At 36.7% G+C, this 24,320-nt stretch overlaps 2 protein-coding genes across 3 annotated transcripts; one reads left to right on the forward strand and one right to left on the reverse strand.

The window, feature by feature from the left end:
* Positions 1-4,075: 4,075 nt before the first annotated feature.
* Positions 4,076-14,561, reverse strand: LOC145625194 (vacuolar protein sorting-associated protein 26A-like). The gene is made up of 12 exons (XM_081678269.1): positions 14,299-14,561; positions 14,096-14,136; positions 13,908-13,982; positions 13,596-13,670; positions 13,405-13,477; positions 13,209-13,253; positions 9,352-9,463; positions 7,006-7,072; positions 5,844-5,888; positions 5,521-5,576; positions 5,036-5,211; positions 4,076-4,613 (listed from the first exon to the last, which is right to left on the reverse strand). Exons 2-12 carry the CDS (start codon positions 14,096-14,098, stop codon positions 4,432-4,434), a joined length of 909 nt encoding a protein of 302 aa, XP_081534395.1. The 5' UTR covers positions 14,099-14,136; positions 14,299-14,561; the 3' UTR covers positions 4,076-4,431.
* Positions 14,562-17,927: 3,366 nt separating this feature from the next.
* LOC145625200 (uncharacterized) lies at positions 17,928-23,823 on the forward strand. Of its 2 annotated transcripts, none has more exons than XM_081678277.1 (6): positions 17,928-18,373; positions 18,721-18,853; positions 19,969-20,571; positions 20,732-21,218; positions 22,409-22,499; positions 23,430-23,823. In XM_081678277.1, the coding sequence occupies exons 1-6, from the start codon at positions 18,344-18,346 to the stop codon at positions 23,631-23,633; spliced, it is 1,548 nt and encodes a 515-aa protein (XP_081534403.1). In that variant the 5' UTR covers positions 17,928-18,343; the 3' UTR covers positions 23,634-23,823. The 2 variants fall into 2 exon arrangements, with proteins under 2 accessions (XP_081534403.1, XP_081534407.1); XM_081678281.1 differs by having other exon boundaries at positions 17,968-18,373; positions 22,418-22,499.
* The last annotated feature ends 497 nt before the right edge of the window (positions 23,824-24,320 follow it).

Genomic DNA, 24,320 nt, shown 5'->3' on the forward strand with positions numbered 1-24,320 from the left:
TACCAAACAATTGAGGAGGCTATCATCCAAGAAAGATGGAAACCGATCAGAGCAAGTAGGGATGGCCCTTTGTTGTCGAACCTATTTTTTGCAGACGACATCTTTTTGTTTGCTGAGGCAAGTGTAGAACAAGCAATAATAATTCATGATTGTTTGAATCGCTTTTGCAATGCTTCAGGACAGAAGGTGAGCTTAGCGAAATCCAGAGTATACTTCTCAAAGAATATTTCTCCATCGGAGCAAGATGAAATAAGTACTGCATTACGGATGGAAAAGACGGAAGACTTTGGAATGTATTTAGGGATGCCTACTTTAACAAGTAGGGTCACCAAAGAGACTTATAATCATCTGTGTGAGAAAATTGATAGGCGTTTGGCGGGATGGAAATCGAAATATCTTTCACTTGTGGGCAGAATTACTTTGGCCAAGTCGACCCTTAACACTATGGCAATGTATTCTATGCAAACAGCTAAGATTCCTCGGAGTATCTGTGATCGAATTGATAGAAAGACAAGGCAGTTTGTGTGGGGAGGGAATGATGAGCAAAGGAAGGTGCACCTTCTATCTTGGGAAATGTTACAGAAGCCGGTGAGTCAAGGGGGGATCGGAATCAACTCGGCAAAGCAAGCTAATGCAGCGTTTTTGACTAAGCTAGGATGGAGAGTTCTAGCAGAACCTAATGCTTTGTGGGCGAGGGTTTTAAGGGCGAAATATTGCAAAGGTCGTTGCGATGTAGATATGTTTGAACCTAAGGTGGGAATGTCGAATGTGTGGAGCGGCATAACGGAAAATGCGAAGGTAATTGGTGAAGGAGTGAGGATAGCGGTTGGAGATGGGAAGAAAACTCTTTTTTGGGATCATAGGTGGTGCTCAGATAGACCTCTTAGTGAACTTGCAAATCAGCCGATTCCAGAAGAGGTGTTAGGAGCAACAGTTTGGGAAATGTGGGAGGAGAATTTGGGTTGGAAATGGAATGAGATTGCTCCTTACCTTGATGCTGATACGATGAAATTGGTGCAAAATCATGAGCTTCGCTTGGACTCAAGTTTGGGAGATCTTGTGTATTGGAAAGAGGGTAATAAAGGTAGGTTCACCATTCGCTCTGCTATGCGTATAATGAAACATGAAACAGAGGTCATTGATGAAGAATGCTGGGAAGCGGTTTGGAAGGCACCAATTCAGCAGCGCATAAAAGCCTTTTTGTGGTTGGCTTGCCATGATAGGCTGCTAGGCAATTTAAACCGCTTCAAAAGAAAGCTAACTGACAACCCTAAATGTTATATTTGTGGTAATCATGAGGAGAGTAATCTTCATACGCTAAGGGACTGCCCGATAGCAAAGGTTGTGTGGAGAAAAACATTAACGCCAAACATAGTGCAGCAGTTTTACCAAGGTAATATCAAAGAATGGATCACCAACAACATGAAAAATCCGGATCATGAAGAGGAGGAAAGTTGGGTGATTTACTTTGGTGTTACGGTGTGTCGGTGTGGTGGATATGGAGATGGCGAAATTGCTATGTGTTTAATAGGAGAGAGGAACTACCTATAGATTTCATGGCGTTTCTTCATGTGCGGTATGAGGAGGCTCGAAGAGCATTGAGGGGTGTATTAGAGGACGAGGAAGTCAGCAGCAATAACAAAGTTCAGAAGGACATAAGGTGGACAACTCCACCTTATGGGTGGTATGTGCTGAATTGTGATGGTGCGGCAAAGGAGTGCCCAAGCCCAGCAGGAGGTGGAGCAATAATAAGAGATTATAGGGGGAAGTGTGTTTCGGCAGTAGATACCAACTTTGGGTACAACACAACATTCAGGGCAGAGGTGTTGGCTTTGACAAGGTGGCTGGAACTAGCCCAAAATTTGCAAATAGATAAGATGGAAGTTCAGCTAGACAACTTAGCATGTGTTCAAGATTTACATAAGCAAGAAGTCCCTCGAGGTGAGAATATCCATGATATAAGCTATTGCCAGAGATAAATCAATGACCCAAGGTGGATGGTGAAAGTGTTTCACGTGTATAGGGAACGAAATAGAGCGGCGGATTGGTTGGCCAACCGCGGAGTTGTTCAAGACTCTCAAAGTGAAAATTTTAGTGAAATTCCGGTAGAGTTAGGTCATATTTTAGAGGAGGATACTAGAGGTGTGGCTTTTCCGCGCTTTGTCCCTCCGTAGGTAGTATGTTTAAGGTGGTTTGCTTTTTTGTTTTCTGTTTATTTTGTTCTTCTGTTCTGTTTGGAATTATTTTCCTCTTTTGAATAAAAAAAAAACATATAACAACTAACAAGTTTGCATGCTTCCAAAAAAAAAAACTAACAAGTCAAGTTTCCCATGAATTTAGTAAAATTGATATGAGTTTCCACAAATCAAGCAACTTATAATGGAAAGTGTTAAACTATAAATAATGATTAATAGAAAAAATAATTAAACGAGTTTTTTTTGACATGCAGGACTGAATGTTTGCTCAACAAAAAATCGTGTGGTAAGACTAAATGTTTGATCAACAAAAAAAATAATCAATTTAAGAGAAGAACTAGGTTATTTAGACTAATTGATGGGAATTTGGAGAATCATCAGCAACATTGGTATAGGATCAAACTTGACCCGCAATTCAAATAACACATTAATGAGTTGCACAATGTCATCCCGGCACTATGAAATTAAATTGAATCTTGATTAATGCCCAAGCACAATTTCAATTTTGATTATATGTCAAAGGGATGCAATGATGCATAAGTCATATGGTTCTCATAAACAAAGAAATGCTCCTTAGTGCAAATCTATGAATTATCCATGTAATTATTGTTTATTATGAGTGCACTATATATAGTCTACAAATATGCATATTCGTTTTCAAGAGGTTCCATGCTAGCATACACCACAAGTCCACAATCCAAATGTGCTTAGTTGGAGTGGTATTAGGATGAGACAATGGTGACTTATTGTGCAATTTTTTCCATGGACACAAAGAAGGAAAAGGGTGTTTGAAGCAATTATGGTTTACACAATCATGCAAGCTAACCAAAGTAAAAAAAAAATAAAAAATTAAAAATTAAAATTTTTAAAAAATGTGTAAATCTTTTATTCAATTTAGAATATTTAATGGTTCTTTCCAACAACTTTACTTGCAAATTAACTTCTCTATTTTTTCAAAGTAGTGTAATTACAGAGTTATTTCGTTATTTTGGAAAAGTTTTATTTACCGATTACTCGATTAGGTAAGTAATCATTACTATTTTGAAGAAAGTAAAACCTCATGGTACAAGTATTCCGCATGATTTTGTTAACCAAACTTCTCATACTTCCACTTCATACATACTTCTATTATTTCATGTATTGTTACATGAATTAAACAAGCATTTAAAAATAACTTTATTGAGTTTTTGGTAGGGAATTTATTGGGAAATTTTCTCAAAGAAAGGAAACTAGTAAAGTGCATTGGTAGTTCTCTCACATGGTTTGTCCTCCATTCCTTCAAGCAGCACGTGATAGAGTTAAGAGGTCGACCATTAAAGTGGAAATTTGACAACAAAAAAAAAAAAAAAATTAATTGCTGACCATTAGATAATTATGATCCCAACTTGAGATTTAAACAAACAAAATCAAAATCAGTAACAATTTAATTTAACTTTCTCATGAACTCATGGCTGATCATTTACATATGCTTGAGAAGACCAAAGATAGGGAATGCAAGTTGGGGTTCGGTCATCAGATCACCGTGCACAGGCAGCGACATGATGTGGTGGTTTTCTTCGGGGGAACATTGGGGTTTGTCGGACTTGTTCATCAGGGAAACAGGTGGAGGGGAGAAGGTATCGGCCTAACAAGTATGGTTATTTTAACTCATGAGACTCAGTAACTTATCATTTGCAAAGTTGCACTTCCTAGGAAGTCTTTCATAAAAATGATCAGAACGTGTATGTTTTTAAGCAAGAGAAATTAACTTGGACACTTAATATCAAGTTAAAAACAACGTATGATCAACGTTTGATATCTTTCTTTTCCCACACGGCATAACATATTCCTCTTCAAAGATATCAATGTGGATCATAATAATCAATTGAATCACAGCAATGTAGCAAGTAGCCAAATAAGAGTGGGCATCAAGCCATCAACATACATTTTCAGAAATGCAAAATCCATAACCAAAAAATAGGGAATACAATTTCAAAACAACATATGCTATTAAATCATCAACCACACCTGATGTACAAGCCAGATAAACAGAATCATGGAAACCGAGGTAAAAAAAAAAAAAGGAAAAATATACCACGAAGAGTCAAAGATACAGCTTTAGACCAAACCCTTTCCAGGGGGAAAAAAAAAAATTTACTCCAATCTGCCAGATTTTGGAATAGCTACTTCCTTTCCCATCCAGAATAAGTGAATAACCTATAGCTTATCATGGAAATAGATTAAACCAAAGGAACAGCTAACTAGAGTTCTCAGCAAGGCGGTATAATGTAATTTCCTGTTGCTTGAAATACCGACGATCCTCTTCATCAACAAGAACAAGGTTAAGATAATATTTGACACTGAATTTGTTATTGATGTTGCGATGTGTAGGCGTCAGCTCATATGGACTAAGGAACAGTCTGATGGGAATTGATTCACCTGTACAGGAAACCACAGCAGAGTCAGAAAGCACATAAAATGCTAGCAATAGTGGGGCTAACTGATCCCAAAAGCATTTGTCATTGCTGTATCAACTGCATGGAAGGAGCCTACTTTACTTTAAAAACCCTAAATCATCACTGACCAGAAGTCTAGCATTGTAATCTTTAAGATCAACATGTACACAAAAATTAAGCTCCCGCATGGGGTAAAAAAAAAAGGAAAAAGAGTTGCACAGCCCCTGGTTTTATTGCCCTGATCAGATTATTCAGAAACTGCAAATAACAGTAGGCAACACTGAACATATGCACAAAAAATTCATTGCACAACGAAGATAAGCTTGCCAAAAAACTATGGTTTTAGCAAATAAGAAAACAAAAGATAGCCAAAAACTATTTAAGACAATTAGTAGTTCTTGGTACCTCTGACAGGAGCCCCATCCATCAACTCAAATTTTGCAAGTGTCTCAGTTTCGACATGAGTGTTTGCACCTGAACCAGTGGACTCCCGACGCCTGATCTCAAGATCCATGTTTTTAATCTTGATTCTTACAAGAAGAAAATATATTTTTCCTATGATGACATCTGTCAAATGATACCTGAAAGCATGTAAAGTTGTAAAACTCAAATTAATACTCATTAATCATATGTAAATAGCTAATGTATGGGATAACACCAAAATGGTTTTGTCCTAATGGTCCCCTGCTCCCCTCCCGTGGACAAACTCAAATAGGTAACTCATCTTAGACACAGGCTAAACAGCCCCAACCAGAGCAGATATAGGGAAGTTGATTGAATCACAAAACAAACTAGATCCATCAACATCACCAATTCACACGGTATCTCTCTTCTTCTCAAAAGCACCAGCTACAAAGCTGAACCAAGGGGTTGGAGAAGTGTCGACTTACTTGCTTTTATTGTATTCAAACTCAATATGCAGGCAATCCTCAATTCCAACTTCCATCTACACAAAATGTAATATTAGTAAGTCATTGCACCAACAGAGGCATAATCAAAAACTTGTATTGAAGGGCATACCAAAAAAGAAAAATGTACTTCATATATTGCTAACACTCAATACAAACACAGTAGTAAGCAATAGGTAACAAAGATAAAGAGCTGCATCAGAAATTCAGGAACAAGAGTATACGACAAGCAGAGCCTTCTATCAGAATAATCTTAATATAATAGACAGGTTATCAGAAAATAACAAACATTACATCCAACTGACCTTGATGCTATTGTTAATTGATGGTAGTGGAGAATAGTTGCGAACCTGATCCATAATAAACACAATTACTACATGCTATAAAATTATAAACCCAAAAAATAACAGTAAGCTAGAATCCTGAAACTCTTGGGTGATAATCAGTAATATACAGTGCTAACAAAAATACTGCAAGACCAGAAATTTGTCAGCTAATTACAGTTGACACCAATCACACCATAAAGCCTGCAATGAACCCACTCCCACCACCACCCGTGACACCCACCTACAGCAAGCAGCAGGGGCAGACCAACAACAACAACAGAGACAAACAACAACATCAAGCAGAGAGAGACAGAGGGCAGAGGAGCAGCAGGGCAGACAGGCCTCCTTAGGCCATTTGTTTGTAGTGTGCAAAAATAGGAAGAAGACAAGAGTAGTACTAGAAGTAATTAAGGCATTGTTGCCATCTTATGCTTTGTAGTAGTAGTATAAATAGTAGTAGTTTAGGATAGAGAAGGCAGGCAGAAAGTATTAGGTTTAGAGAGTCTTGGAGAGTGATGGCCTAAAGCCATTGACGATTGTACGAAAGCTCCGAGCTTTATTTATCCAAATCAACCTTCCGTCCATTTTATTTATCAACACCACGCTAGTTCGTTGCAAAGCCACTCTACTGAAGATCAAAAATATTGATTTTCAATTGGGAACTAGGTTTCATCACAACAAATGTGATGAAAAGATGAGTTTAAATGTTTAAAAAGACAATACTGAACATGGGTAATGATAGATAATATCACACTTTTTATTTTATTTTATACTAATAAGGCACTTTCAAATAAATGCACATTCTCAAATATTGTTAATTCAACAAATGTACAGTGAAAATGGTAGCCTTTGTCAGAGCTTATTGTCCCTTGCTTTAATTATGTGACCTTTATTTTATGAAGCTTGGTTTTTAAAGTTGGAAGAAACAAAGCTTTAGTTTGAAGCTGTCTTTGCAGCAGAATACAGATGGCTACAGTGTTAAACTTCTTTTAACTCTGTAATTAAAAAAAAGAGGAAAAACAACTGTTGGAAAAGTGAGAATACCCAGTACAAACTTGAAGACAAAAAGTATTCAAAGTTATGCAGAATCAGACATGCAAACAAAGGGATGCATAATAAAGAATGGGGACAGGGAGGTTACCACAAAGTCATGGTATTCTACTATACTTCCAGCATAACCACGGCTGATTGTTACTTTGAGAACATACCTGGAGTAAGCACATCAGAGCATTTTATTAGCTATCACTCAAATGCCAAATATGTCCTATAAAAAAAGGGCAAATTATTTAAAACACATTAATCATATATATCAAAGTTAAAAGTTAACAATTATCTCTCAAAATGTTGAAACATGCAACTAAGTTAAAGCAGATAAAACTTTTACAAATTTACAAATCCTAACAAAGTTATTCATACAAAACAAATCAGAAAGTTCATTTTGTTTAAGAGCTGTAGCAACATTTTCCAAGGCATGGTACGAGTCAAGTTTGTAAGCTATACAACACTGTCAAATGCCTAGCTCTGACAGCATGATGTATATCACAACATACAAATGACGCCATACCAACCAATTTGAATAAAAAAAAAAAGACAGAAACATGTTACTTCTTCCAAGTACGAAAGAGAAACCTTAAAAGCAATAAACCTTATGTTTAGGAAGCCAGATTGCCAGAGTAAAAGTGTCTTATACATTTTGTAAGCTTAAATAGAGATACACAGCAGTATAATTTTTTTTCCTAGTCCTTTCTTTCAAGGGTTGCTGACCCAAGCATATATTCTAACTTTTTATGCTTCTATGAATCATTCATTATTCATTAGTCCAATTCTTGAGCCTCAAAGGTCAGTATGTCCCAGCTATGGTAAGTGAATTAGTCTGCAGATGGATGGCAACCCCTTGGAATTGATGCTCCTTACATACTATCTTTACCACCTCCATTAGCTAAAAGCCTTTTTTTTTTGGTAAGCTGTTACAAGACAAAGGAGAAGACAAAACTCTTAGGGGCTGTTTGGTTTGAGCCTTGGGGAAATCAAGAAAGGAAAAGACAATTTATGTACTAAATTCCCTTTGAGGGTATTTGGCTGGCTGTTTTAGAGTTTCCTTTCCCCGCTTTCCTTTTTAGAATTCTTAATTTCTTATCCCCTGCCTCTTCCTTGGGACTTGAGAATTACCCCATTTTTCTTTAATTCACCACCTACCCATTCACACCAACAATTACCCACCACCGCCCATGCTGCCAAAACTCCAGCCAACAACCACCCTTTGCCTACCCACCATAATTCAAGCCAACACCAACCACCAAAATTTAAGTCCTAACCTTCAATATCTCTAACCGACTCACTACCATCTTCCATCAAACCATATATTCCACTGTAACCAACACTAATAATCACAGCACTCCTAACCATAAAGGCCAAAAACAACAGTGAACCCAACAACAACTCAACCGCAGACCAATGTAATTGAGAGCATAAGCATGCAGACTTGGTGAGGGTAAATTGAAAGCATAATATTCTAAGAAAATGAAGGAGGAGACGGCAGAATGAGAAAGGGTGATGACAAAGGAGGTTATTGTTGATGTCCTGCAGTGAAGATGAAAATAGAAGATCTGATTTTGGGGAAGGAGGGGATGAGAAAAAATGGTTGATTAAGAAGTGACCAAATAAAAAGAATTATTAGAGGGTTTCTGTTTCCTTTTATTTCTCTTTTTTAATTTCTTTCTTTGTTTTGTATTGAGCCAAACAGCGCATAATCAGCCTGAAGTTCAAAGGTATGCAAAATGAGGTGGTAGTTGAGGGATATCCTGTTTCTCTTCCTTTCTCTAGCCTTTCAGCTGGCACCGCCTTCCTTTTTCTTTGCTTGTTGAACATGTTACAAAATCAAGCAGGAATGCAAAACTGCTTAGGGAAACACTTGACAACCCCTCCGGCCCTCCCCTCCCCCCCCCCCCCCACCCCCCCCAAAAAAAAAAAAAAGAAAAGAGAAAAGAAAAGCGCACACACAAGTTGGGAGTTTGGAACTATTCTGAGTTAATTATTTGGGACCTTATGGGGGACTTATGCTGTCAATTTTTCCAAAAAAAAAAATAAAATAAATAAACCAAGACATTTCTTGGTAAGATAGCAAAAAAATTTATTCTCTAGAATTATACAGTCCTATAAGGACTACTAAGAAAAAAATCAGCAGAAAACCACAGCACGAAACAAACACCTAAGAAGCAAAAACATCCCCCAATACTTTCAAAGCCCAATAATTGTGTTCACACTTTGAAAGCCCAATAATTGCATTCACCAACAATAAAACTTCATTCAGCAGAGTCAATACAAGGTAGAAATAGGTTGAAGTGGGTAGTACTGAAATATGATAGCAAGGATATAATGCAAGATATATGCTCCAGCTAAAATTATATAAATATTCTTTGGGCAACTAGAATAACAACAAACCGCTTTTTTCACCCAATAAAAAAGGTACTACAAAATATTAACATACCTAAGTCTTACATTCACTCCATTATATGTTTCATATGGCATTTCCACAGTGGAAAATTCAAAGGGATAATTTTTTCTTTCGTATATTTCACCAGGGACATCCAACTCACGAACTGCAAAAAAATCATCAATATGTTAGTAGGCAAACTTTCCTCACCAATCAGGTTCTGACAGATATGGTAGCAGAAATAAAACCTATTCAATAATCATCAACATGTAAACATAAGACAAACAATGACAAGATCACATGACCATCAATCCTGGAATTTCCATACATAAGTGTTCCAGTATGCTCCGGATACAAACCAAATATTAACTCTGAATCACCCCATGCAACGAAGTTGACTCTCCCACTATATTTGGTGCCCAAAAAAAAAAAAAAATCTTTAAATTCTATGTGATGGAATGTAATTAAAACTGAAACAACATTGTCTTATACAACTAAAGTGAATTGTTGAGTCGTTTGGAACACCAAAAAAAGTGTATTGTTGAGTCGTTTGGAACACCAAAAAAAAGTGTATTGTTGATTAGTTCATATGTCCGCTGCTTAATTGTATCTGCCCAAGTTTCAAAAATGTGGCCAGTTTGTTTCAGCTCAGTTGTAACAATTTTTGTCCCCACTAAAAAAAAGTAACTGGATCAACAATTCAACACCCAATAGCATAACCTTAAGCCTTCCAAACACAATGCAGGAAACCTCCGGGGAGCAAAATTGAAAGGTGGGTATACCATTCTGGCCCTATTAACTCAAAAAAAAAAAAAAATGCCATAAGTAGCAAGCTTGCAATGTAGAAGTGGCGTCATATGTCTCAATAAAACCCTCCCATATACATGTAGCTTAGCTAAAGGTATTATCAATATAAAAGCCCTCACACATACATTTGGTTTCTGACTCTCTGGAAAGAAAAATTGGGACAGAACCACAGAAGAGAGGAATTAAGAGCTCCTGATGGCAAAAGTTTATGGAAGACATTTTAATAAAGTACCAAACAAAATCTCTGTAATGGGGTGCCCAAAAATAGCATGAATAAACTTTTGAGCCCCCAGTGATCCGATTTTAATGCTTTAAATTTCCCCGTTAACGATATCATAAGAAACACTACCATCTTACCCAACCAAAAAAAAAAAAAAAAAGGCCATGCAGAAAGCCTGTAGCAATTGAGAGACAACAGAGAGAGAAGCACCTGGCCGAGGTTTAAGTAATTTTAGTATGAGGTATGGGTTTAGGATGAGTAAAACCCATACCTTGTGTTTGTTTTACAAAAATTCAAAGCCATAACTTAAATCCACAAGGTATGGGCCATGGGGCTTAAAACCCAAAAATGGAGGTGGGTATGACTCATAACATACTATCAGGTAAGAAAATTGTCCATTTCCGAACAAAACGAAGCACATGGTATTAAGCATCAAGTTCCAACCCCATACCACCCTAATCTAATCTCATTCTTGATTCTAAACCCATACCACTTTACGAAATAAACAATCCCTTCCCCTTCCAAACAAAGTTGCCCCAAATCCTACATTCCTACCGCATATATAACTATGCAATGTGACAAAGAATACACCTGGAGTTTATTTCCATGAGGTGAGCAGGTGATATAGCAAAACGCAGTGTTACATATAAGGCCAAAATTTACCACTTTTATGTATTAATTTGCCTCTTTCGGTTGGCAAAGGAATCAAACAAAGTAGGCAGCTATAAGCAAAATAGACAAACAAACCAGCAGAAAGGGAAACTTGAATCTTTATAGCTAAAGCCAAGAGAGTAAAATACTGAAAAGAGGCAGCCAAAGTCAGTACATTAATAAAGACCAAAGGCTTTCACCTATGTACTAAAGGAAGGTAGAATCAAGAAAGACATGCCCTCAAACTGTCATCTATAATTTTATCTACAAAATCTACAGAGGATAGTTGGTGCTTGGTGCAATGATTGACTCCCATTATAAAAGAGCCTTGGAAAAAGAAATCCCTGGGTAGCAAATGGAAAATGACACTATAACCATTCAAACTTTCATTCTTCATTTACAAGCCACAAGGACCAAAAGTTCTTCCCTCTCTTGACATAAACAACTGCAAATTAGATATTGTTCCTAAGCATATCCTTGTGCCATATTTACTTAGTTGCTTCACACCCATTATATTGGCTTCAAGATGAATTTTTGTTGTTAGGGAATATACACGGCCAACATAGGCCCCAAATCACATAATTACATGATGATCTCTCTCCTAATTTCCAACTGCCAAAGAAGATCTACCATAGCCTTCTCCAAATTCAGCCACACGCGTCAAAAAGAAGAATAATTAGTGCAAACCTCTTATAAAATCACTGGACAGTAAAGAGAATTAAGCGAACCTTTTCTAAAAAGTAAAACCTCTAAGGTTCATTTGACTATGGAATCCCAAAAAGAGATCTAGAAACAATTAAGGAGAATCATAATTTCATTTCTTTTGTTTTTATGGGTAAGGGATGGTTGTTATCAAAGACAAGGACCCAAAAAGAATAATGGAATTCATATTAGCCTCCTCACTCTAATTAATCATAATCCTGAAAGATGAGCTTCGTAAATACATTCCTGACCTTTTTCAAGTGATGTGATTTAAGATCATCCAAATTATTATTTTGGCTCCAAGTTTTTACCTTTCTTCTTGTTTAGCCTTGGTAATTTAATTATTGTTAGTAGTTAACATCTAATATGCTATTATTATGCTAATAAAAAGCAAAGTTTGATGTTCTATTAACTTGTAGTTGCTTAAGGTTTGTTTGACCACCCATTCATGGTTGCGACTTTGTGTGCCATTGCTAATTGCAGCTAGGGAGTTTCTTTCTTATCATTACTCAATAAATTCATGTCATCAAGTCATCTTACAGAAACTGGAGAGAAAACAAGAGGCAACAACCTTATCTTTCCTATCTTAGACACCCTCAAAAGTCAAATATTTCCTCCATCCTATAATTGTCTTCCCTTAACCATTTGGGGATGTCTCAAAATTATCTTTCTGCAACCTATTCTTAAAAAAAGAAAAAAAAAAAAAAACACACATTCACATATGATGTGCATCCAAGCTATTCTCTTACCACCATTTCACTCTCCATCACATCAACTTCTCTCACAAATCCTATATTCCTACAATTCATCTAACTACTTTTTCTCTCTCATTCCACTTAAAAAAAGGATGCATAGGCCTGCAATCCCTTTTCTACATAATGGCCCATCTTTGGCATACAAGTATACTACAGCAATAAATGGTATATGACTTAAAGCAACACCTCGAGAATTCTCGCCTACAAACATCTCCTAGGATGTTAGAGAAGCTTGGAAGAGGGGACTGAAGAGAAAACGGACAACAGAATCACTAAGGTGGGTTCTATAGGCTAATTGGTGGTGTACATAAAAAGTGAGGCACAGGCAGATTTTCAAGCAGCAATCCTTGGATTGCCAATTTGCCACTCCAGGTGTTTCGATCATATTTTGTGAAGATTTTGTACAATGGATCATGTGAATGCACAACAGCATCAGTTACTAGTCCTTCGTTTAGCTAATAAGACCACACATGATTGATGAGGCATTGAGGCTAAAGACTGAGGCATTGAAATTTTTTATTCTTGCTCTCCTATTTGTATAGTGTTGACATGTATCTTTTATACACAAAACAGGTGCAAGATACTTAATGCTTATAAATTTTGCAGAAAACGAAGTCTTACGGTCAATAGACTCCAAAACTAAGCTAAGTATTTAATGTTTCATAAGATACATCTTATCTCAAGGTTATAAAGCTCAAAAGATCACCTTGTAAATGAAGTTGACTAGAGTAGTGGGAAAATGTAGATGGAAAATTTATAGACAAATAAACACCTACCTAGAGAGGTAAAGTCGTAAAAGTTTCCCCTGTCGAAATACATCTCTGCAAAAGAAAAAGGATTATAAAAATGTTAAAATTGCTGCCAATTAATAATATTTATGAGCTTCAAAACGTATAACAAGAAAATGGGAGAACAATCCTTACAAATAATGAGAATCAATCATAAACCAGGTTAACTAGAACGATTACCTACCTATTTGGCCGAGAAGCTCAACTTTTATGCCGTTGTGCTCAATTTTTTTCCCTTGAACTGGCTCTACAGAGATCTACGAAGGCCCAACAACAGATATCAGAAATGATAGAATAAAAACGAAACAAATAAACTCTCAAGGTCTTTTTTCATACCACAGTCAGCATAATATTGAATTGGATTGACACCCTTACCTTGCCAACGATATTCTCTTGACTTTGAAAGAGCGGAACCATAACAGTTTGACCATTTTCTTTCTTGATTGGAACCTATTTCAAGAAGATACATAAGCGATTACATTTTAGCAACCAAATGCCAACGCAACATAACATCATAATTCAATTTCCCAAATTTGGACGAGTTAATGATCTACATTTTTTTTTTTCAAAACATTGGCACCATGATGGCAATGGCGAAAATGCGAAAAATCAACAATAACACTACTCAATCAACAACCAGCATACAGCTACTTATTCCACCACGAACTGAAACAACGAGAATGTTACCTTCTTTCGATTCTTTTCGTCTGCAAATGCAATCAAAATATGACAAGCAGGCTTGAAAGCTCCCAGGAGGTAATTCTAGAAAACAAAATTCACCCAATTTTCATTAATTTGGTCATCTTCAATCACTAATATAGATTACAACCCATCAAATTGAAAAACATATGTAAAAAAAAATGGCAGAAATTTACCATGCTTTTCAGAATACCCCCAAATTCCTTAACCTCAAACCCTGAAAAAGTCACGACATGAATTAAATTCCACCAATTAGCACAAAATTCAGCTGCATGATAAAATCAACAAAACAATGAAGCAAAAAAAGACGAATTAAGCATAAATTAAGGCAAAAATCCATGAATTAACAGAGAAAATCGAGGAGATCATAGACGTTTACCTGATGATCGATCGTAGAAGAGAAGTAGAAATTGGCCTGGAAATTAAAGGCGGAGAAACCCTAAATTAGAAGAAAATGGGAGTAGAGAAGATGTAAGAAGTCGGAGAGTGAGTGAATGAATGAGTTGACGAAGCGAGATCCAGCGAGTTGGAGAATGGAGCGAAGAAGAAATCAGCAACAACAGCCCAACAACACAGCGTTGGCGAACAATGTTATGGAGTGGGGCCAATTCTCTTCGGATGTCAGCATTTGTGCAAAATGTATTTCCATCATCAACATACAAATATACAATTTTGTTACTCGTAATTAAGGGCGCGTTTGGTATCATTGTATTTTCGGATTTATGAAATGGGAGGATTTTAAATATGAGTACTTAAAATTAAGTCTTGATTAATTTACCATACTTTTTACTTGTTTCAGAAAAAAAAATAATAAGTTATGATCAGATCAAATTAGAAAAATAAGGTTCACATCAAATCATCGTTTTATGTGCAGTTTTTTATCGCTAAATATCTTTTATTTCGTAATGAAAAGATTATGAAAATCACATATTAATAAAATACACATTATTACGAATCTAACAAGACTCCACTCGATATATTTTTCTGTATAGATTATTGTATATTTAAGGTCAAAATTTGGTCAAATATGTCATTTAGTTTAGATCAGACCATACCAGACCACATCGGATAAGAAAAAATAAGGTGAACCAAACAAACCCTTAGTGTAGAACTGTAGATCAATCAATAACAATTAGATTAAGTTAATTAACATTTCTTATATAACAAAAATTATTTTATATAGATTAATAATTAAAATTATGTACTGATAAATTTAATGAACTAAACTGAATTAAAATGAATTGTTTATGAGAAAAATAAATTAAGAACTGAAGTGAATTGAACTGAAATTAAGCGGAAGAGAACAGGTCGTTAATTAACCCTTATCTTTGGCTCCGTGGAATCACTAACTCTTAGGGGTCATTTGGTTGAGGTTAATTATCAAAGGGAATGGGTATCATTCCCTTTGTTGTTGTTTGCTTGTCCATTTTTGCCATTCCCTTTCCCCCATTTTATTTTTGAGTTTACCCATTTTTATCCTAAATTGATTCCCCACCCCCCTAGCCTTTTGCATTCCCTTTCCTTACCCACCACTTCACCACCAACCACAACCTTCTAATCTACCTCCACCACCCAGCCGCCCACCACCGCTACTCCCTAGCCCACCACCCGCCTACCCACGCCTCTCCCTGCCCACCGACACCCCTCCCCAGCCCACCGACACCTCTGAAAAACAGTCAACCACTCCTCTCGAAATTATTCCCCCATCACACAATTACCCCATAGCCGAGCCACCCCACCTATCGTCACCGATCCTCCTCGCCGCCCCTCCCCCACCTCTCGTCGCCCCTCCTCTCTATCCCTCCAAAAATTAATTCATGAAAAAACCCTTAAAACTCCTCCACCCCACGAAAAACAGTCAGCCACCCCTCCTCCCACCCTCAAAACCCTCGCCCAAGGGTTTCGAGTAGGGATGGCAATCTAGTCCGGATCCGACCCTACTCCGCCCCGATCCGAGGTAAAATATCCGCTCCGAGTCCGAGAAAAAAGTAATCCGAGTTCGACTCCGTTAAAATAATCCGACTCCGAGTCGGAGGAGGGTCGGAGTCGAATCCTATAAAAAATCCGAGAAAAAAATCCGACTCCGACAAATGTCCGACTTTAACGGATTATCCGACTCCGACTCCAATAGAAAGTGGATTTTTGTGTGGGTCATGGTGGCATTGGCTGTGGGTTGTAATGGCCCAAATAGCCCAACATCTCAAAGTATATTGAATAATGAAAAAAAACTCGGAGTCAGGTCGGATCGGAGTCGGAGTCGGAGGTCGGATATTGGAGTCGGAGTCGGAGTCGGATGTCGGAGTCGGATGCCGGAGTCGGAGTCGGATGTCGGATTTAACCTCCGACTTCCTGTCGGGTCGGAGTCGGATTTAGCATAATCCGCTCCGAGTCCGACCCGTTGCCATCCCTAGTTTCGAGGGTGGGGAAGGGGTGGTCGACTATTTTCCGTGGAGGTGGAGGGGATTTTAGGGTTTTTTTTTCATTGGTGGGGATGGTTTTTTCGGGAAAGAAGATGGGTTTTTGGGGAGAGAGCGGGCGATTTGGGGCCGGGGAGGGCGCGAAGGTGGTGGTGGGGTGGGGTGGCTGGAAAAGGGAAAGTGTTGTGTTTGTGGTGGTGGGGGGGTGTAGTGTTTAGAATGGTGGTTGGATTCTCTTTGTTTTTTTTGTAAACAAACAACATAGGGTTCGTTTGACATTGCTGTGGTTTTCTGTTTTTTGGTTTCTAAAAGTATATGATATGTGTCCCATAATGAATAAAAAATTATATAAACTTATTAAGATTATGATAATTTTGAAAACCGACAACAGAAAAGTGGAAACACCTTTTTGTTGTTTCCTGTTTTTGGTTTTCAAAAAAACAGAAAACTAAAAAAAAAAACTGATGTCAAACAAGCCCATTATAGCAATTAGAATGGTTTTTCATTCTATTCTCTTTCATTCCCATTGTTCATTCCATTCTGTTTACCCTGTGTGAACCAAACGACCCCTTATTTTAACTTATTAACCACAACTCATGTTGAAATAAGATGGACAAGACTAGGCTTTGATGTACGTTACTCGGTATTTTGCTTTGGGACGAGTTTTCGTTCATCAATGTATTGAGCCCTATGACAATACGAGGAACAAATGAATCAACTAATTTAGCCGATTAAAACATTATAGGTGATGCCCAATGTTTGAAATCAACATCATTTATTCTTTTTTGACTAGTTCGCAAAGAATATATATTTTTTTTTTCCCATTGGAGTTCCAGTAAACATTTAAATAACGTATCAAATGGTGAACTTTTTGATGAGAGAAAAAAACGGGCAGCATCATATTATTAATCACATACAATCACAAAATATCAATGTCCGCCAAGGCCGAGACGCCTTGATGAAAAGAGTCCAAATAGAGTTGTTCAACTCCATTACACGGTTCAAGCTTGGCACTAAGTTGAGTGATTGCATTCCCGTTTATTTGTCAATTGTTATATGACAATCTTGTATGATGCCATGATGGTCTACAAGAATGATATAAACTGTGGTATTTATGGTGGTAAACAATAATATTGCATTTAAGTTATTTGAAATTAAAGACGATCAATATGACTGAACTACTAATTGCTTTAAATATCAATCATATTTCCCCTAATGTCTTTTGTCGATTTTTAAAAATATGTCCTGACTTAACCCCACTCAAATCCGTCCCACGATCAACTACACTTTGTGACCAAAAGTATACACATAAAATAGTTCAAGATTAGACATTCAGAGTCCTCTTGAAGCCAATCCAATAACCAAGCTCCAAAAGAGACAAGGAAAAAAAAAAAAAAAAAGCCCCTTTTAATCAAAAATTATGTTCATCATCTTTCGGTCTTTCCATGCCCCATGTGCATTGCTTTTATTAATCATCCAAAATCAAGATGGGGTCTTATTACTAGGACATTGTCCCCATTTCCTTCTCAATAATCCAATATTTTTTTTAACAATCAATAATCCATTATCTTTACTTCATTTGTGGATATTAAAATCAGGATTTTAACACTTAATTACAAACCAAAAACGGCTAATAAATCGGAATCCAAAGTCCACAAAATTCATAATTATTCAAATCAAATCCAAATTCCATAAAATTAAAGTACACAAAATTAATTTTAATTAAATTAAATTAAAGTTAAAGCAATGACAAAATTAAATTATTAATTTTTTATTAGTCTACAGTCTACTCAAAACAGTGTAAACAAACAGGGCTCACACTAGAAGACAGAGAAAAGGGTCTGCTAAATCTGAGTTCCATTTTTTTTGCTGATAATTTGTCCGTTACACACGCCATTTTCATTCATGGAAGCAAAAGCTACATTTCTTCTTTGACTGAGGAGAGAGAAAATTCCTTTTATGGAAGATTGAAAGCGAAAAAATTTCATCTTTGAAACTTCTTTTCTAATGGAGTACGAAAGGATTGAAAGACCTCAGGTTAGCTGATTTCCCTTTTTTAATTTCTGCAAATTCCCCATTTTTTTTGTTGGATTAATAGTTTTCTTTTCTGGGGTTTTAAGTTTGATTTGTAATTTTGAATTTTCTGGGTTTTTCTGCACTATTCCATGGTTAAATTGACTTTTTATAATACAATATTAAATTTATGGGTTTTATGTTTTGCTTTTGATTATGAGTTTTCTGGGGTTTTCTACAAATTTCCTATTTATGGTTGGATTAATTTTTTATTTTCTTTTTAATTTATTGGTATTTGGATTAATTTTTTATTTTCTTTTTAATTTATTTGTATTTAGTTTGATTTTTGAAATTGAGTTTTCTGGGTATAGAAAGGAGGAGGGTTGTCACCAGCTAAACTGAGGAGCATGTTAATGGGAGTAGAGAAGAAGAGGAGGGAACTTCTTGGAGAAGTGGATTCATCTTGTTCTTTAAGATCTCAGCATTCTGGTGTAGATGATCCAGGTATAATTGCTACACTGTCTGATTTTCTAAGTCTCTAAGGGTTTTGATGTCGTAATCCCCAAGGCGGGATTTGATCCTAGGTCTTGGTACTACGGCTAAGAATTTAATCAACTAAGCTAATCGACGTCTACTTTGCTTTCACTGTGTTGTTTTTGTACAAAATCAAGTTGGGAAATTAAGTTTTTGTGATATGAATAGTTTTTTATTTATTGGATAATGTATAATTTTATTGACATGTTATGATTTGGATTTTATGTGTGTTATCTAATGTATAACTATTTTTTTGAATTATTGTTGAATGATACTATGTATTTAGAAATGTAAAGGTGCAATTATTAATATAAAGGTCATAAACTCGTATGTGTGATCATTTTATATATTTATAAAAGATTAATGAACAAAATCAGAGAAAGAACTAAAAGAGATTCCTGAAGTTTCTATAAAGGGGGCTGGTAGTTTGGATGTAGTCAAAGGCAAATTTTTTTACTTTTGTGTTAAAGCCATAAAGGTTTTGTGCAGCTAGTTTTAAAGCTAATGAATCGCCTTTACCTGTTTATGCAATGAGCTCATCAATAAAGCCTTTAAGGTTCATATAAAGTTGATCAATTCCATTTACTAATTAGTGGGATTGTTTCATTACATTCTGTGCTTAGGATAGTATTTAACTAAATTTGTTGCCTTGCTGGGTAATATACTACTATATGGTTCTTTTTCTCTCTTTATTCTCCACTAGGAGGCAGCCGTTCTGATTAGTTTAGTATGAAATCATCCCTAGGGACAATGGGAGCCTGTTCATCACACCACACTCAACTGAAAAAAAAACCCATTTAAATCACCCCTAAAGACTATGGGAGCTTGTTCATCAAATTTTACATTCAATGACAAAATCAGAGTTCATGTAATTACCGTGATGTTGTATGATGAATTATTAGTACAGGTAGAATTAATGTTTGTCATATCTTATTATCTTTAGTCCATGCTGACACCAATGCTACAATAATTTGTTGCAAAAAGGTGCATCTTGACACGGTTAGACTTTTAATACTCTATAGTCTATCATGCCATAGATTAGTACTTGGGATGGTATAAGTTCATATTCTAACAAATATGTTTAGGTACTGATTATTCTGAAAGTTACAAGGATGTGGACGTTGTGCGTGAATTTGTTGAATGCTCGACCTCAACAACTGGGGATTCAGAAATGATTCCAGATCGTAAGTTGAAAGATCAAAATTTTGTCAGCTCAAGAATTGGGTTGAATGAAGAGTTTGAGGAAGACTATGAAAACGGGCATGACAACTTGGGTGTGGTATCGTCAGCTTTCGAGTTTCAGAAGACAGAACGTGGGCAACCAAGAGTGCCAGCTGCACCATTCTCAAAGCCACCACCATCGAAATGGGATGATGCACAGAAGTGGATAGCAAGCCCTACTTCAAACAGACCAAAGACTGGTCAGTCACATGGTGTGCAAGGGGCTAGGAAGACTAACATTTTCGGCCATGGAGGTAGAAAAACTGCTACGAAAGTAGTTCATGAAGTTCCAGATGAAAAATTAGTTGCTTTTGAAGAGCCCGATATGAAGAGGATGGATTCAAATCTAGCTAAGAAATCAAATGCCACCCAAAAAATGGTGAACTGGGGGTCAGAACCATACTCACATGCTGATTTACATGGAAAAGCAGCAGATATGATTGAAAATTCTATCGGCGATCCTGAAAGTAAGAGTTAACTAAAGGCTTCAATATTTTGTTTCTCCTTTATCTGTATAATTGTCAAGCTCAGTTTTACTAGTTTTACAACTTTACTTTGTAACTATATTATGGCTTACCATCAACGGCACTTGTATAAATGAACACATTGCTCTTTTTTTTTTTGTAGTCCATCTCAGTCAACATGATTCATCTATATCAATACAAACATCAACAGCCATGATTCCACAGTCATTTGCCAGATCTGTTTCCATGAGGGATATGGGTACAGAGATGACTCCAATAGCAAGCCAGGAACCTTCTAGAACTGGAACTCCTGTTAAGGTAAAATCACCGATGCACAGTCCTACTTCTTCAAGGTCATCAACGCCTAAAAGAGCTAATCTTTCAGCAGCACAGACAAGTATGATAAATGGCAGTTTAAACCAGCAGAGAAAGGAACTTTCTGAGAAGGAGATGCAGATGAAAACTAGAAAAGAAATAATGGAACTTGGCATGCAGCTTGGTAAGGTGAATATAGCTGCATGGGCTGGTAAAGATGATGAAGAAACATCGTCTTCAGCTAACACAATGGCTGGAGGACAAGCGTCCAAGAGTGTTGTTGAGACAAGAGCGGAAGCCTGGGAGGAGGCTGAGAAAGCAAAGTACACAGCAAGGTACTGTATTCTCTTATCTTTGCGTTCATATATTTGTGAAACCATCCAATTTTTTCTTGCAATGTTGTGTGTCTTTGAAGGTTTATTTTGGTTGGTGATTAATGCATCCAGAATTATTAGTGGTTTATGTGGTATATACTATATAGCCCTCTCTGCTAAATTGATAAGTGATCTTCCCCCATTACTGTATTCCATTGTAGTGCAACGTAATTGCTGAATACTGTTCTCCTTTAGTTAGGATCATCCCACTCAAGTGCAGTGGGATGGTTCAGATTCTGCCCTTGCTTCTGAGTTTAATATTCCATCAAAAGTATCTAGCTGGTATTTGTAGAAGAAAAAGGGAAGACTGCACTTTATCTTTAAATGTTTGGCCTTTTTTGCAAGTAGCCAATCTAGCCATCTAGAAATTAGAAATTCATGATAATCTAAGGTAATATATCCACTGTATAGAAGTCTAGGGTAGGTGACATAGGTCTCCACTTGCCTGGTTTATGTTCCTTCTGAAAGAAACTATTAGGGAAGCTCAATGCATTATGACTATCCAAAGAACCCAGCTAGAGGTCTCACCAAAGTCCAAAGCTGGTGTCTGGAGTGGGAGAATACGTGCTATAAAAATTGTTAACTGGGGAAGTCAATGGGAAAAAAAGATTCAATGTGAAGATATTAGATATTCATGCTATACTTCTCGTACTTCGTAACATCTGACCTTGGGAACTTATGTTGTCTTGAATGTATGCGGCTCTGAACTTCTGTTGTCTTGAACTTCTGAAAAAAAGATTCAATGTGAATCTCTCTCTCTCTCTCTCTCCCTCTCCCTCTCTCTCCCTCTCTCTGATGGCCGTGTATGCTGAATACCAATTAGGCTACGACCAACTTCCCTCCAAAAAAAGTATAGTGGGTAGTTGGAGTACATGTTTAGGTTTAGAACCTAGGATCTTTGGTTTCCCCATGGTGAATCTGTCTCTTTGAGCTTGTAATACGGAGAGCCTAGCCACCTAGGGCTAGTAACTAGCAAGACATCACCGAATGAAGCAAGGCCAGTAGAGATTTTTTTTGGTCTGGCTTCCATTGGTTTACACTTGAAAAGCAAATAAACTTACTCCAAGTCTACAGAACCAAATTTGATTATTTATTATATATCTTAAAAACCTTTCTGAGTGTTATCTGGACAAAAAGTAACATAGTTATAGATTATTCAGGTTTGAACGTGAAGAAATGAAGATCCAAGCATGGGAAAATCATCAAAAAGCTAAAACTGAGGCTGAGATGAGGAAAAACGAGGTACTTTAAGATTTAGCTGTTATTATATTTTACCAATTGTTTATTGTTTGCTTTATTCATTATGGAGTAAACAATTTTTGTCTGCATTGAATTATAAGCTTTCCCTGGACCAGTTAGCTTTGATTTGTATCTGTCATCCCATATCTTGGTACTCCATTGAATTACCAATTTAAAGTCCTCATGGATGGTGCGTGTATAAGGAGTTAGAAACAAATTTATTTATTTAAATTTGCTACGAGAAAAAAAAATAAAATCACATAAAGGTATTTTTTGGTTTAAAAAATAAAATAAATTATAGCTTGCAATATTGCCATGGAAGATAACAAATCAGGAATAATAATATTTGATAACAGGTGCATATAGTGTGAGGTTGAGGGATAGCCCATTTTTTTATTCTTAACCTTGTTGAAATGAATTCATATAGGAGTTAGTAGCATATGAGAAGAAACAATAGAATTTTTTTGGTTGGTGTGTGTGTGGGCCGGGGGGGTTATTGTTTGACTGCAGAGACACAATGATGGTTTAAGGAGAAAAACAGGAGCAAACTGCTCAAAATTACAAGCATTGGAGTATTGGACTAAAGCAGTAGTTTCCCTCCTGGGATCTTGGTTCAGGAGACTCTTCTGTTGTATATCCAGGTTTCTATGAGGGCAGCATGGTATAACCTTTACAACGTTAGAAGCTAATTATTTCGCCCCATATATATGTTATGTATACGGAGTGATACATTGCGATTCCCAAAAATTATCTTCCTGTATTTGTATACAATTTAATTTAATTATCTCGGAACAGAGTACTCCATTTGTTACCGTCGTTAGAATTTATACTATGTACTTAAGTCTTTTGATTGTTTATAATGTACAAGATTAGTTGAGGTCCTGCCAATCTGCCATACTCGTCTTAATTTCATCACCAAAATTAACTGTTCAGGTTGAGGTGGAAAGAATGAAAGCCAAAGCACAAGATAAGTTCATGAACAAGCTTGCTACTGCAAGGCACAAGGCTGAAGAAAAGCGGGCAGCTGCTGAAATGAAGATGAATAAGCAAGCAACAAAGGCTGAGCAGCAGGCCGAGTATATCAGACAGACTGGCCGAATACCTTCCAAATTTTCGTCTTGGAGCTGCTGTTGTTAATGTTCTGTGCTTGCCATTCTCTTCTATTCCTTGATCATTTTTTGTAACTATCTCTATTTTGATTGGGGTTTCTCTCCACTTGAAATTAGGTATTAGGTGGAGCCTTACTCAGCAGCCGAAATTGTAATCAATTTTCTCTGTTATACAAGAGCATGAACTATTTCAGGCAAATTAGGCCTATTCTGATGAATTCGGCTCAAACTATTGTGAAATGGAGGGAAATCACTGGAAGAAATCCTCGTACCAAATCAACTCATACACCGATACACATTGTGCTAAACCTTTTGCATTTTAAACAGCTGTCGAATTACATTTCTTGCTCCCCCTCCCCCCCCCCCCCCCCAAAAAAAAAAAAAAAAAAAAAAAAAAACGCGATTAGGAAAGAAAACCGGCAGTACCTCTTCAAGAAGTTCTCAATTTCATGCCGGACGAAAATGCAGTATTGGAGTGGACAACAACCCATAAACCTGTTTGTAATATCGTTTGTGGCTCTATAAAACCAAGTTTATTGCACCACAAGTTTATTTCACCAAATTAGTAGTTTAGTTAGTTGACAACTGTATGACCATCACAATCATGACAGTATTTAGAGCACAGGAAAAGCTATACATGTATGATGAGAAAGCGAAGTCCAATATGTTCAAGGAGATCAATAAACAAAGCCACAAAAAATAGTATAAATAAGTA

This window comes from Chenopodium album, chromosome 1 (genome assembly GCF_948465745.1).
Source record: "Chenopodium album chromosome 1, dcCheAlbu1.1, whole genome shotgun sequence".
Lineage (NCBI taxonomy): Eukaryota > Viridiplantae > Streptophyta > Magnoliopsida > Caryophyllales > Amaranthaceae > Chenopodium > Chenopodium album.

Excerpts from the sequence above, each read along its gene's own strand:
- LOC145625194 (XM_081678269.1), bottom strand. Across the intron at positions 13,478-13,595 it reads AAGAGAATATCGTTGGCAAG|ATCTCTGTAGAGCCAGTTCA; the intron begins GTAAGGGTGTCA and ends GGGCCTTCGTAG. Across the intron at positions 13,254-13,404 it reads TGAGCTTCTCGGCCAAATAG|AGATGTATTTCGACAGGGGA; the intron begins GTAGGTAATCGT and ends TTTCTTTTGCAG.
- LOC145625200 (XM_081678277.1), top strand. The coding sequence starts at position 18,344 with ATGGAGTACGAAAGGATTGAAAGACCTCAG. Across the intron at positions 18,854-19,968 it reads TTCTGGTGTAGATGATCCAG|GTACTGATTATTCTGAAAGT; the intron begins GTATAATTGCTA and ends AAATATGTTTAG. Across the intron at positions 22,500-23,429 it reads CTGAGATGAGGAAAAACGAG|GTTGAGGTGGAAAGAATGAA; the intron begins GTACTTTAAGAT and ends TTAACTGTTCAG.